This window comes from Protobothrops mucrosquamatus, unplaced genomic scaffold (genome assembly GCF_001527695.2).
Source record: "Protobothrops mucrosquamatus isolate PMUCROS unplaced genomic scaffold, P.Mucros_1.0 scaffold19, whole genome shotgun sequence".
Classification (NCBI taxonomy): domain Eukaryota; kingdom Metazoa; phylum Chordata; class Lepidosauria; order Squamata; family Viperidae; genus Protobothrops; species Protobothrops mucrosquamatus.
This window is the reverse complement of record NW_015386404.1, coordinates 731241-745168: the sequence shown is the minus strand read 5'-3', so window position 1 is coordinate 745168 and position 13928 is coordinate 731241. Positions and strand designations below refer to the sequence as shown.

General features: G+C 44.7%; 1 protein-coding gene across 1 annotated transcript in view; it reads right to left on the bottom strand.

Annotated features, from left to right (window-relative positions):
- LOC107282917 (vascular endothelial growth factor receptor kdr-like) overlaps positions 1–13928 on the bottom strand; it is a 184503-nt gene that overhangs the window by 38401 nt on the left and 132174 nt on the right. The window contains exons 13-18 of the mRNA XM_029283103.1: positions 13186–13479; positions 11232–11378; positions 9778–9903; positions 9506–9612; positions 7199–7334; positions 2713–2817 (exon numbers count right to left, since the gene is read on the bottom strand). Coding sequence (XP_029138936.1) covers positions 2713–2817; positions 7199–7334; positions 9506–9612; positions 9778–9903; positions 11232–11378; positions 13186–13479 — 915 coding nt within the window. The remainder of the gene's footprint in view (positions 1–2712; positions 2818–7198; positions 7335–9505; positions 9613–9777; positions 9904–11231; positions 11379–13185; positions 13480–13928) is intronic.

Sequence of the window (13928 nt, the reverse complement as noted above, 5' to 3'; positions counted from 1 at the left end):
GATAACTGACCAAAAGTTGGGGAATCAGAATAGAGCTGGAAGGGACCTTGGAGGTCTTCTAGTCCATCCCCTGCTCAAGCAGGAGACCCTATACCATTTCAGTTGTGCTAATATCTAGAAATACATGAAGCAAAAGAGGCACTAAACATAACCAACAATAAGGTTTGGCAGTGAAGAAAGAAATCAGCCCATCCCTCACTTAGTTAGACAAAAGTCCACAATATATTTTAAAACCTACTATTGCAAGCAATTACTATGCTAAATGTTGTACTTATTCATCAAGTATCTGTAGAGCAGGGGTGTCAAACTGCCGGCCTGCGGGCCAGTTTCATCATACCGGAGCCGCACTCACCCCATTGCCAGCAATGGCAAAAAAGCTCCGATACGTTGCGCAACGCCATGTGACGTCGCGAGTTTGACATGTCTGCTGTAGAGAGAACTGGTATGCAAATGTCATTAGTTGATGCCAGATGGCTCAAACCTTGTCACTGGAAAGAAAATAAATTCTTTTATGTTGGGAAGGTTTGTATTCGTCATCTGCTTCCTTAGCACAATTTCTTTCTAATTTTTAAAAAATACTTAAATGTCAAGGCATTTAGACAACTAGAAATTCATCCATACGAGAGCTGATCAACTCTCACTCATTGTATGCTAAGCTTCCATGCTAAGCTAGATTTTTTTTTACAAGGTCTCCTGCCTTGGGCAGGGGGTTGGGCTAGAAGATCTCCAAGGTCCCTTCCAGCTCTGTGATTAATAAACAAAAGGATACATATTCCAGCTGCACTCGCTTTGCCCAATCTCTCTGTATGTTGATGGAGCAGGTTGCACATGAGAACATAACTCTGGTTGGCTGAATGTATTGATAGCATCTAACTTAGTGTTGCTGGCTCGGGAATTCTGGGAGTTGAAGTCCACCTATCTTCAAGTTGCCAAAGTTGAGAAACACAGATCTAATCTCTGACATGCCAGAAACTAAACCTGGACCTTGTGAATGCAGACCCTGCTCATTTCCATTGAGCCAGGCCCACACTTGTGTGCTTCTGGAGAAGCTTTACGCATAGGCATCCTTGCTGGCTAACTCAGCAAGATCCTCCACATTGGCCTTCTGGACATTGACCTGTACAATACATCTCTGACAAGGGCCCAGGCAATGCCGTTTCATCATGTCAGAAATTCAAAGCTAGAGATTTGAGAGTCATAATTGGACTCGGGATCAGTTTCAATGAAGATGGTCTGGAAGTTCCAGCACCTGCCTGAGAACCCTAAAACCAATTCTGAATTGAAGTCTGCCTAGATGCCATTATGGTACCTGGCATCATATCACCTGCCATCCGATATTATTTACATGTTGGGTTGGGAAGAAGCGAAAAGCAGCGAGTTGGGGCAATAGAAGGGGAAAACTGTACCAGTGGGTGCTCTTAAATGGAGACCATGTTTAAGATGCCTTCTTGGCCTGGTTACCACGATGAGGAGCCTAGGAAGGTCAGAGGGTGGATGTGTCCAGTCTCAAAACATGTGAGAGCAAACTACCTCTTCTATCTCCCTGGGATGATGTCCCTACCTCCTTTCTGTATGCATGGCTTCAGTTGAAGCATTGAACTTAATAGAATAACAGACTTGGAAGGGACCTTAGAGGTCCTCTAGTCCAACTCAAGCAGGAGACACTACACCATTCCAGACAAATGGCTGTCCAGTCTCTTCTTAAAATGGAACCCCCACAGCTTCTGAAGGCCAATCATTCCACTAGTTAATTGTTCTCACTGTTAGGAAATATCTTCTTAATTCTAGGTTGCTTCTCTCCTTTCCGTTCATTGTTTCTTGTCCTGCCTTCAGGTGCTTTAGAGAATAGGCTGACCCCCCCTCCTCTTTGTGGAAGCCTCTTAAATATTGGAACCCTGCTTTCGTGTCATCCCCCCAATATTTTTAATTATGAAAAACTCTTGCGTAGGTTCCTAAAAAAACACAGCTCTATATTCTTTTTAAAATGTGGTGAGGCTGATGTTAGCTCCCCCACTGAAAGAAACTGAAAACCTGGGATGAAAAGATTTTTGGCTGAAATATGAGATTTCAGTAATAAGCGACTGAAATTGCTTTGTATTTGTCTCGATGAAGGAGGAAGTCGTTTTTTCATCTATCTTTTCTTCTTTATGTCTTTTCCTTCCCCCCTTTTTTCTCTCTGTGCTTTCTATTTTTTTTCTTAGTTTGGGTTAGGTTTTTATCTTTGTATTTTGATACTGCAATAAAAACTCCAATAAAGGAGAACATGTGTAGCTCAGGGTTGAAGTGAGGGATCCTTGGTGGTCTCTGTGCTTGGCTGTTTTCCTGCAGACATTTCATGATCCAATTAGGTAAGATCATCAGTTCTAGGGTTGACTAGCTGACCAGCACTGATGATGTCAACTAGTTTGGATAATGAAACGTCTGCAAGAAAACAACCAAGCTCAGAATGCAATAAAAGTTATTATTAAAAACTGAAAGCAACTGAAAAACAATGCAGCCAAACCAGGCAGGATGCTCAAGGATGCAACGATAGGGACCAGGTGGCCCACCCCATTCCAGAATCACCGTAGGGAGGAGAGAGGGAAGAGTAATAAATGAAACACCATCCTTCCTTGTTCCGTTTTCAACTGTGATGTTTCTGAAACCTTCTCTAGGGACACAACCAGCTTTGGGTTTTAGAAGGAACCGTTAAGGAGTCTGAGAGAAGTGTACCTTTAAGCATTTTAACAGCCACTGTTTTGCAGGTTGAAGACTTATCTATGCCAAAAGCAGACGCTTCCACCACTTTGCCAAAAGCACCATGACCCAGAGTTTTACCTAGAGAAGCAAGAGGAAAGAGTGAGCCAGGCAGCACCCACAACACCAAGCACTGAAGAGAAGCAAAAGGGTCTAGCTAGACAACTCGCCGTGGCCAACTGGCCACGGGACAAGAGGTACACTAAAATTGAAGAAATGGTGGAATAGGCTCCTTAAAGACGGGATGCCAAAGGAGGGACGAAATGAAATGTGAATGACATTCTAAAAATTAAACTACTTTTAAAACTTATTTTATATCATTAAACTGAATTATTGAATTGTCCTGGGCACGTTATCCCGTAGGGAGTTTGCCGCGGCGAGGTGTCCCATTCTGAAGCAACGTTCAGTATAGAGCAGTGATGGCAAACCTTTTAGAGACCGAGTGCCCAAACTGCAACCCAAAACCCACTTATTTATTGCCGGGTGCCAGGTAGGCGTGGCCCACTGGGTGGGTATGGCCATGGTGGGCGTGGTCACCTCAATGTTGCTCGTGGGGAAGGATGCCTGTGGGGGCCGGGCAGGGTTGGGGGAGATCCAGGGAGTCTCTGGCAGGTGGGGTGGTGGGTAGGAGGCTCATCCTGTGGGGCGAGGCGAGGCAGGGTGGGGGTGCCATTGTTGCAGGGCAAGGTGAGGCAGGGGCCGGGGCGGCAGCTGCCTGACACCATTGTCCCCCGCACACAGATGTCAGCAAGCGCATGGGGGCCGACAGTGTCTGTCAACAGCCACAGCCTGCCGGCCCCTCGACTGGCATATTCTGGGGCTCCGCAGCCCGCCACCAGCAGTTCAGAGAAGTGCCCACAGAGAGGGATCTGCGTGCTGCCTCTGGCACGCGTGCCATAGGTTTGCCACCACTGGTATAGAGAGACCTGCTTTGCAACACTCCAGTTCTAGCATAAGAGAAGCTTGTTCTGCAAAAACGGATTTTGCAAAAGGAAAAAGTTTTCTCTAATTCCGCTTGTTTTGCACAATTTATTGCTTCTTCCCCCCCCCCTCTCTGTTTTGCAGCATTGATTCTCGCTTTTTGCAGAAATAACCCCTGACATTTTTTTTTTCTGAGGACATCTCACTTTCAAATATAAAACTCTAATCATGCTGGGGAAATGAAAATCATCCTTGTTTATCTAAAGACGGAAGGAAGGAAACATTGTGATATAAACATCGTTAGGATGTAAACATCATAATATCCAGGCGTTACTTGCCTTTTGTTCCTTTTTTCTTATTTTTCATTACCCTATATTTTAATTCTGAGATTGGGTTGATCGTTCCCTGCTGTTGTATGCATTTTTAATAGGTTGCATAATAAAATGTATTTTTTTTTTAAAAAAATGGAGATGATTACTAGATCATGGAAGCCAACGACACGGCAGGATGCTTTCCCCCAAATTTCTTAGTCAAAAAATCCTTTCAATATTTCTTTTTGAAGGTTCATCAGTATAATTTTGTAACCAAACAGTGATTTTTTTTCCAGAAAAGGAAGGGAGGAAGGACGCTCAGAAAGATGAATTCTGCTCCCAAGAGCCCAGCTTGTACTTTCCTTGAATTTGCAAAGAATTGCCATATTGACATTAAAAGTGCATGCAAGAGAATCATCCATTTCTTTTTTTTGCAGAATGTCAGAGTTCCAGTAACATGCAGCAGAAACTCTGCATTGCTTGCTAGAACATATGTATAAACTGAACCGAGTTTATAAACATATGAAATAATACAAGATTAAAACACAAGAGCGGAAAAATACACAAAATCAAAGGTTTCAAACATTGCAGGAAACATACAAAACAGAATCATTTCCAGAATTCAGAAAAGCTTGCAAAATTGCGCATTGCTAAAAAGTTTTGCATGCACCCCTCAACCTTTATTATTTAGTTAAATAATTTGTTTTTAGTCCTCCTCTTCTTCCTCCTATCAAAGATTGGTCATTAGGTAGATCTAGATTGTTTTCACATAGATTGGGAAGAGGTAAATTTGTGGGTCAAATCTAAAAATATTAAGAAAGCTTAACAATGGGAAAGTATTAAAGCAAACGGACATTTCATTGAGAAATAGTTTGGATCTTCTAACAACAGAGACTGTTGGGTTGGATAAAATCCCAGGATTAATTTTTGTGTCTCACTTAGTGAACTACAAATGACTGCGAAGTGATTTCCAGCCTTTTGCACTCTGCAGAATATTATGGGATTTGGAGATACTTCATAAAAACTTCACGGCCTATGTAAGGTTCACTCAGGCTGGCAAGTTTGACTTTTGATTTATGAATACATGAATTGTTCACCAAGGTAACAGACTGAAGCTGTGCTTGAAACAAAAAAACCAATTGGACCCACAAAAATTTCATAAAAAAAAGAGAAGTGGGCAACGAAGCCAGGTGAGGCAGGAAGTCCTTGACTTATGACCATAGTTGAGCCCAAGATTATGGTCATAAATCATGGCGGTCGTTAAGCAGGTTACCATATGACTATTTTTGCAGAAGCCATTAAGCAAATGCCAGAGATATTATTAAGCAGACCTGTTTTCCTCAATGGATGTCCCCCCCCCCCCCCGAAACAGAAAGTAAATGCTCAAAACTGGCAAAAAAAGAAAAAAAAGAAATTGTGGTCATGTGACCATGGGATGCTGCAAACCACCATAAATGAGGGTTTCCAAGCACCCAAAATGCAATCATGTGACTGTAGTGTGTGTGTGGGGGGGGGGGGGTGTGGCACCAGAATTTTAAAACTGAGTTATAAGTAGTTCTGGGAAGATTTGTCATAACTTTGAACGACTGCCACACAAATGGTTGTTAAATGAGGACTACCTATATGAAATAGAGCAGTGATGGCAAACCTTTTAGACACCGAGTGCCCAAAAACTGCCCCACCCCCCTGCCCCTGCCCTGTTCCGCCCACCCCACCCTGCCCCGCCCCCCGCTTGCCCACAGGGCCATCTACCACCTCCATGGCCCGCCACAGCAGATTGCCCAGGCGGCCCTGCACCGCCATGGTGGCCACGCCCTCTGCCCACGCCATGCAGCATCATCTGTGTGCGACAGGGCATGAGGGCAGAGTCTTGTCCCCGCTGCCCGGCTGCCATGTCCTTGGCTGCGCTGCTCTGCGCAGGCTGCGCCCGGGGGAGACTCTCCTCTAGCGGGGCTGCTGGTGTGGAGGGGGCCATGGGGGGAGGTGGGGCTAGGGCGATGGCGCATGTGCCCACAGAGAGGGCTCTGCATGCCACCTCTGGCACATGTGCCATAGGTTCGCCACCACTGAAATAGAGACAGGTAATCCTTGACTTACAACAATTTTTTAGTGATTGTTCAAAGCTCCAACGGCACTGAAGAAAACGGATTTATGACCGTTTTTCACACTTAAGACCATTGCAAAATCCCCATGGTCAAGTGATCAAAATTCGGCTGCTTGGCAACTGGTTCATATTTATGACAGTTGCGGTGTCCCAGGGTCACGTGATTCCCTTTTGCGACCTTTGGACAAGCAAAGCCAATGGGGGAGCCTGATTCACTTAACAACCCAGTTACTAACTTAACAGCTGCAGTGATTCATTTAACAAATGTGGCAAGAGAAATCATAAAATGGGGCAAAATTTACTTTACAAATGTCTCACTTAGCAACAGAAATTTTGGGCTCAATTGTGGTCATAAGTCAAGGACTACCTGTACTTTGTCATCTCTATCTTATTATCCCTGGCAATGTGTAGCTCTAGCAGGGAGCATGGAAAGCAATTTTATTCTGTTTCCTTCAAGGCAGTGATGAGGTCTAACAAATCTAGTGAATGTTCTGCATGAAGCTGAAGACATCCATTAGACAGAGACAGATGACGCCGTCTCTTTCAGATGATTTGGGATGACAATTCCCATCATCACTCATGCAAAACATCTGGAAGTCATCTAGCTGACCATCCCTCCCGTAAACAATGGATCCGGATCTTTATCATCAAGCCGAATCCGATGACGTACAAATGGACTATTAGCTGTCAAATCCATCCCAGATGTGTTCAGTACAACTGCAAATTGCCAGTCATCAGAGTCATTAAGAATTCTTGGAAAGGTAATCCAGCACTATTCAAGGTCGGGTCTAGGACAACTGGGCACGGCCAACTCACTGCAGCCAACTTGCTGAGGCCAACTCACTGTGGGACGATTTGCCACAGGACAAGAGTTATATTAATATCAAAGAAATGGAATAGTATCATTAAAAGAAAGGATGGAAAAGAAGGGACAAAACGAAATGTGAACGACCAAAACTAAAACAATGTTTTAATTATTTTAACTACTTAAATTGAATTGCTGAATTGTTGAATTGTCCTGCAGTGAATTGTCCAGTTGGCTGCAGTGAGTTGGCCCTGCCAAGTTGTCCCATTCCATTCCATTCAAGGTCACCCACCAACACAGAAGCTTGCCCCCCCCACCTACCCAGCCGCAGCCGATCCCTTGGGAACTCCCATTTGTTGCTGTCGTAAGGAAGACGCTCGCACTGCTCATCCAGGGGCATCTCCTCTGGATCCATTATGATGGACAGATATCCAGTTTTAATATCGGTGGCATCTGGCTGAAAGAGAAAAAAAAGAAACTCCCTAAGATCAAAATTGGAAGAAGAAGAAGAAGATGGATGAGGCGAGAAGGCAGAAGCTTCGCCCCCACAAAGGTTTGAACCAAGGTGCCCCTTCTTCCTCCTTAGGGGCATGAAAACCATTTCTGCTCCTTTTCATTCACCAGCCTGTATTCTTTTTACACTTGCATGGATGCATAGATACTGTATGGCAGTGATGGCGAACCTTTTAGACTGCAACCCAAAACCCACTTATTTATCACTGGGTGCCAGGTGGGTGTAACTCACTGGGTGGGCGTGGCCAAGGTAGGCGTGGCAGACTGGGTGGGGGTGGCCAAAGTGGGCATGGTCACCTTGATGTTGCTCGTGGGGAGGGACACCTGTGAGGGCCGGGCAGGGTTGGCGGAGATCCAGGGGGTCTCTGGCAGGTGGGGTGGTGGGCAGGAGGCTCGTCCTGCACGGTGAGGTGAGGCAAGGCAAGGCAAGGCAGGGTGGGGGTGCCATTGTCGCAGGGCAAGGCAAGGCAGGGGCCGGGGCGGCTGCTGCCTGACACCATCGGCCCCCACACACAGAGGCCAGCGAGCACATGGGGGGTGACAGTGTCCATCAGCAGCCACAGCCTGCCGGCCCCTTGGCTGGCACACTCTGGGGCTCCGCAGCCCCCCCCGCCAGCAGTTCAGAGAAGCCGCCTCTGAGCTGGACGGCCGACTGACACCTGAAGAAGCAATGCAGTGGGTCGTGCCCGGGAAAAGGAGAGCATGCGAGGCCAGGAGGGATGGGATAGAGGGAGGGAGGGAAACCAGCTGTGCTGGGATGCATCCGGCCACATGGGACCTCAGCAAGTTAGTAGGTGGGTGGTTGAAGAGGGACGGTTGCCATCCCTGGGGCATGGCACACGTGCCCACAGAGAGGGCTTTGAGTGCCGCCTCTGGCACGCGTGCCATAGGTTCGCCACCATTGCTGTATGGGCTTGCCTAATCATCTGTAGGAGGACAGGAAGGCCTGGAGGAACGTTGTCCATGGCGTCGCGATGGGTCGGACACGACTTCGCAACTAACAACAACAAATCATCTGTAGCAAGTTAAATGGATTTCCAGGGACATTCACTTTCCCTTTCACTTTCACTCTGCTGGTGACATAGCCAGGAATTGATTGTACCATTGAACGAGGATTAGGAAAATGATGTGTTAGTTAGGGAAATGAGTCCCTGCCAATCTACTAAGCAAGCAGTGCTCAGAAGTGACAGAGATGTAGAATTCACACTTGGGAGACGACCCTCTTCCAGTCTCTTCCAATCTCTTGTACCCCCCATGGTTTTTATGGTTGGGCAGAACTTTCAGAAGTGTTACAGATTGTCCTCGACTTACGACCGCAACTGAGCCCAAAATTTCCGTTGCTACGTGAGATATTTGTTAAGTGAATTTTGCCCCATTTTATGACTTTTCATGCCACAGCTATTAAGTAAATCACTGCAGTTGTGAAGCTAGTAACACGGTTGCTAAGTGAATCTGGCTTCCATGTTGAATTTGCTTGTCAGAAGGTCGCAAAAGGGAATCACACGATCCCGGGACACTGCGACCGTCATAAGCATGAGTCAGTTGCCAAGCGTCTGAATTTTGATATTGTGATCATGGGGATGCTGTAATGGTTGTAAGCGTGAAAAAGGATCATAAGTCACTTTTTTTCAGTGCTGTTGTAACTTCAGATGGTCACTAAATGAACTGTCTGCAGGACTACCTGTACTTTCAAAAATGTGAGAGATGGACAAATTAGCTCTGTTTGAATCATCAAAGTAGCCATGTCTTTTTTCCCCGGAATCGCATGATTTAGAAACTGCCTCCAGCTGACTCGGCAGGACTAAGCAGCTGTAGGTGAATGAAGATTTTTCTCTGTCGTTCGTGGCACTATAGAAATTGACTACTGAATCACTTTAGTTCTTTCAGCATTTAGGGCAGGGGTAGGCAACCTTGGCTCTTTTATGACTGGTGGACTTCAACTCCCAGAATTCCTGAGCCAACATGGCTCAGCTTGGAAACCTCTCCCTTTCCCCTCAGCATGGCTGGCTCAGGAATTCTGGGAGTTGAAGTCCACGAGTCATAAAAGAGCCAAGGTTGCCTACCCCTGATCTAGGGTGATTCATTTCTAAGCCTCAGACATGAGGATCACCTTACTTTTCTGAGTTTCCGTATGAAGAGGGTCAGAAGGAGCCAAAAGAGAGTGGCTGCTAGGCCAGTGCAAACCAGGATGATGACTTCTATGTTGGACTTTTCTTCAGAGCCTGAAAAAGACACACATGAGAAGGTTTCAGCCCACGATCCATTGACCCACCCACTCCATCAAGCTTCACTTGCAATAAACCATGCATGCATTGGATAGCTTTTGGTTGCTTAACAACAGTTAAAAATGATGGGGTTTGTAGTCGGAGTATAAATGCTGTTCTCACCTTCTATTTTAATAAACGCCCGGGTGCTGTCTTGACCCATCTCGTTGATCGCTTGGCATTCATAATGACCCTCGTCATCCTTTTTCACTCGTTCAATCACCAAAGTATTGTTTTCCATGGAAATTCCTGGAAGAGGGAAGGGGAGGAAGACAGAGAAGAAAAAAAGGAATATTATTTTCCATGCATCACATTCTAGACTCTAGAGTTTTTTTCCCCCAGAGAAATTGGTGATGGAATCACATGGCCCCATTAGGTAGCATTAGAAAAAAGAATTGTTTGTTTGTTTGTGTGTGTGTGTGTGTGTGTGTGTGTGTGTGCATGTGTGTGTAAAAAGTCAAGATGGTGGTCACAACCACTGGCTTGGTGGCGACAATCATGACTTTTGGACTTTTTTTAATCCCCTTGTGGATGCCACTGATAGAAAGAGATCAAAGGAGAGGTGAGGGTCCCTTCTTTGAAGCTAATCAACAGCCCATCTGGTCCAATTTTATTTATGCTGAAAGCAGGTTCCCTCCAAGATTTCAGGTACAGACCTTCTTTTGCATTTTGATATATTTGGAAGTGGATTTTCGAAGAACTGAAAGCTAGCATAGTTTTCATTACCCAACTAGGTAACATAATCAGTGCTAGAAGGGAGTGGGCTTTGTGGAGAGGAGGAGGAGGAGGAGGAGGAGGAGGAGGAGGAGGAGGAGGAGAACTGTGCGGTCCTTGGTGCTCTCTGAGCTTGGTTGTTTGCTGGCAGATGTTTCATTACCCAACTAGGTAACATCATCAGTGTGAGTGAGGGTGGGATTTGCTTCAGTTGCCAAGTGCCCAGATTGCAATCACATGACTGTGGGGGTGGCTGGGATGGCCTGAACTTCACTGCCCAGTTGTAATCTCTATTTGTTCAGCACCACTGTACCTTTGAACAATTGCTGAACGAAGATCATAATCCGACGACTACATGTATGTGGGGAATGTAGCCTGGAGAATCAGGTGGGAGGGGCTGCATTCCAGAGGATCAAGAGATAGCAAAGTTTAGATAGTTTGGTTGAGATGAAGAGAGTCAACATGGCTCCTCCCTAGAAGATTTCAGAATATAACTTTAATGACGCGAGTAGTTTGCTTTTTAGCTTGGCAAGATTCTGTCTGTAGCAGAGGAACAAAAAAGGAAACGGCTCAGAAACGGTGAAAACACTGGTATAGGTTCTCCTGCTTGACCAGGGGGCTGGACTAGAAGACCTCCAAAGTCCCTTCCAGCTCTATTCTATTCTTCTTCTAGTCTTCATCTGTCTTGGCTTTTGGGGGGCCCTGACACTATAGCTCGTTCTGGACCTGCTATGTTAAGAACTGAACTTGGGACCTTGAAGATGAAAATTTTTCCTGCGGATTCCCCCTGTTCCAATGGGCCACCTGTGCTCTTAAAAGAGAGAAAGACACAAGAGTAGCACCGTCCATCTTAGGAAGCTCACCTGAAGCAGGGGCAATGCGGTGGCCATTTTTCAGCCAAGCAATAGTAGGATGGGGGATCCCGTTGACTTTGCACTCCAGAAAGATGGTCCCGCTCACATTAACCTCCAAGTTGGTAAAGTTCTCCATAATGTAAGGCACCGTCTTAACTGCAAACAAAGAGAAAATGACGTATTTTAACACCAAAAGCTTTGCGCTTCTGTGGTCACAGAGGCAACCTTCATCCTGAACAAAAGAAAATGAGAAAATTATAAAGATCAAATCAACACAGCTTGGACCCCACAGAGATTTGAAAGCAAATGTTGGGTAGAAGAAAGATTTTAACTGTTAATATGAAGATAAACAAGTTCCTCCTCTTCCTCTACCATAAAATGTCCTGTAAGTTACTAGTCCTCATGATTCCAAAGCTAAGTACCAATTCAATGTAGTAATATCCACTCTACAGTTATGCTTCTTCCTTTTCTTCCCATCAAGGAATGAAATCTGGGACTTCACTCCCCTATAATCTTTCAGAAGACAAGGAACGTGTGGTAAGTAAAAATTGTGTTTTTTAATATAATGACTCATCTCAATTTATTTATGACACATTCAGAATGAAAGTAAGTTTACAAGGCATTGGACTTCCTCCCAGAAATTAATGATTGCTGAATTTGGAAATGTTGGTTGATTAGTACAAGGGCAATTTGGAAATAAATCTCTGTTTGGTTATCCATGACAGACACTCGCTGATAGAGAACTTTTATTACACACACTAGAAAACTACAACATTACATGACTTTTCGACATAATCGCCATTCAAATTGAGGCACTTGTCATAGCGTCTTACAAGGTTTGAAATTCCTTCTGCAAAAAAAATCTCCCACCTGGGAATGAAGCCATCCTGTAACAGCATTGTGAAGCGCATTGTCATTGTTGAAGCGGTTCAACACAAGCCGCTGTTTCATTTAAAAAACTGGTTCATTTTCAATTGATCTAGCGCAAGGGTAGGCAACCTCGGCTCTTTTATGACTCATGGACTTCAACTTTAATTCTGGGAGTTGAAGTCCATGAGTCATAAAAGAGCGGAGGTTGCCTACCCCGATATAGCAGATGAGTCAACTGCAACACAGCCTTCTCCTTCCACTCTTCACTGCCTACTGAACTGCTACGCATGGCGCCATAGGATGGGCCTCGCTATCCCGGCCTATTTCTCGCACATGCTCAAATGGAGGTTTATTTCCAAGTTGCCCTCATGGTTAGGTAGTTAGGGAAGAGATGATAAATGGGTGCAATTCTGTTTCAGTTTCCTACCAGCATCTGTGTGAGTAGAACCAAGTCAAGATGGCACCCAAGCCTTGTAACTGAAACTCTCCAAATGCAGTTAAAAAGAGCCCTAGGTTTCAATTCCGAATTGCCTTCATAACTTTCTGTCTAATTATCCAAACAAATACAGAGGCTGGAGATAGATTGCATTTTAGGGTCAATTTTGCTGTCCCGGTGTGTAAATAGGAATATTGCCAAAATTGTACCCGCGTATAAGTTGGAATATTGCCGGAATTGCCTTGTTTGGAATTTTGCAATGCTGTAACTCAAAACAGCACATAAGTCCGTATTAGAGAAATGTAAGAAAAAAAACCAGCATTCTCTTAAAACAGGGGTCTCCAAACTTGGCAACTTTATGACTGTGGACTTCCAGAATTCCTCACCCAGCATGGCTGGCTAAGGAATTCTGGGAATGGAGGTTCACGAGTCTTAAAAGTTGCCATGTTTGGGGCCCATGTGTTAGAGCAGAGCTTCACAACCTCGGCAACTTTAAGATGTGTGGACTTCAACTTCCAGAATTCCCCAGTCAGAATTCTGGGAGTTGAAGTCCATACATCTTAAAGTTGCCGAGGTTGAGTAACACTGTATTAGACAAATGTATAGGCCACATGCCGGCCAAGAGCAGGATGGGGCAGATGTTGCCAGCCTTCTTACATTTTATGCAGAGCATGGTGCTTTTCTCCAGCTGTTTGGTGCGGTTATCGTAGCTTGATGCTCGGCACTTGTAAAGCCCGGCGTGAGCCTGGGAAACATTATGGATGTCCAGCACTAAGGAGATGGAATAGTTGTCCACCTTCTTCTGGGTGAGAGCTGTGGGGACTTCCTGCAAGGTGGGGTCGTACCAGGTGAGATGATCGTAAAGGTACTTGGAGCACTTGCAGGTCATCTGGACGTGGCTGGTCACAATAGCTGTCATTTGGGAGTCTGCCTCTAGGCTGGACTGCATGTCTGCAAGAAATAGGCAAAGACAGTTAGAACAATTAATCAATGGAACGACTTGCCTCCAGAATCTGTGAATGCTCCAACACTGGAAGTTTTTAAGAAGAGACTGGACTTCCAAGGTCCCTTCCAACCATTCTATTCTATTCTATTCTATTCTATTCTATTCTATTCTATTCTATTCTATTCTATTCTGCATTCAATTCTATTCTATTCTATTCTGCATTCAATTTTCTATTCTATTCTGCATTCAATTTTCTATTCTATTCTATTCTATTCTATTCTATTCTATTCTATTCTATTCTATTCTATTCTATTCTATTCTATTCTATTCTATTCTATTCTATTCTATTCTGCATTCAATTCTTTATTCTATTCTATTCTATTCTATTCTATTCTATTCTATTCTATTCTATTCTATTCTATTCTATTCTATTCTATTCTATTCTTCATTTGGA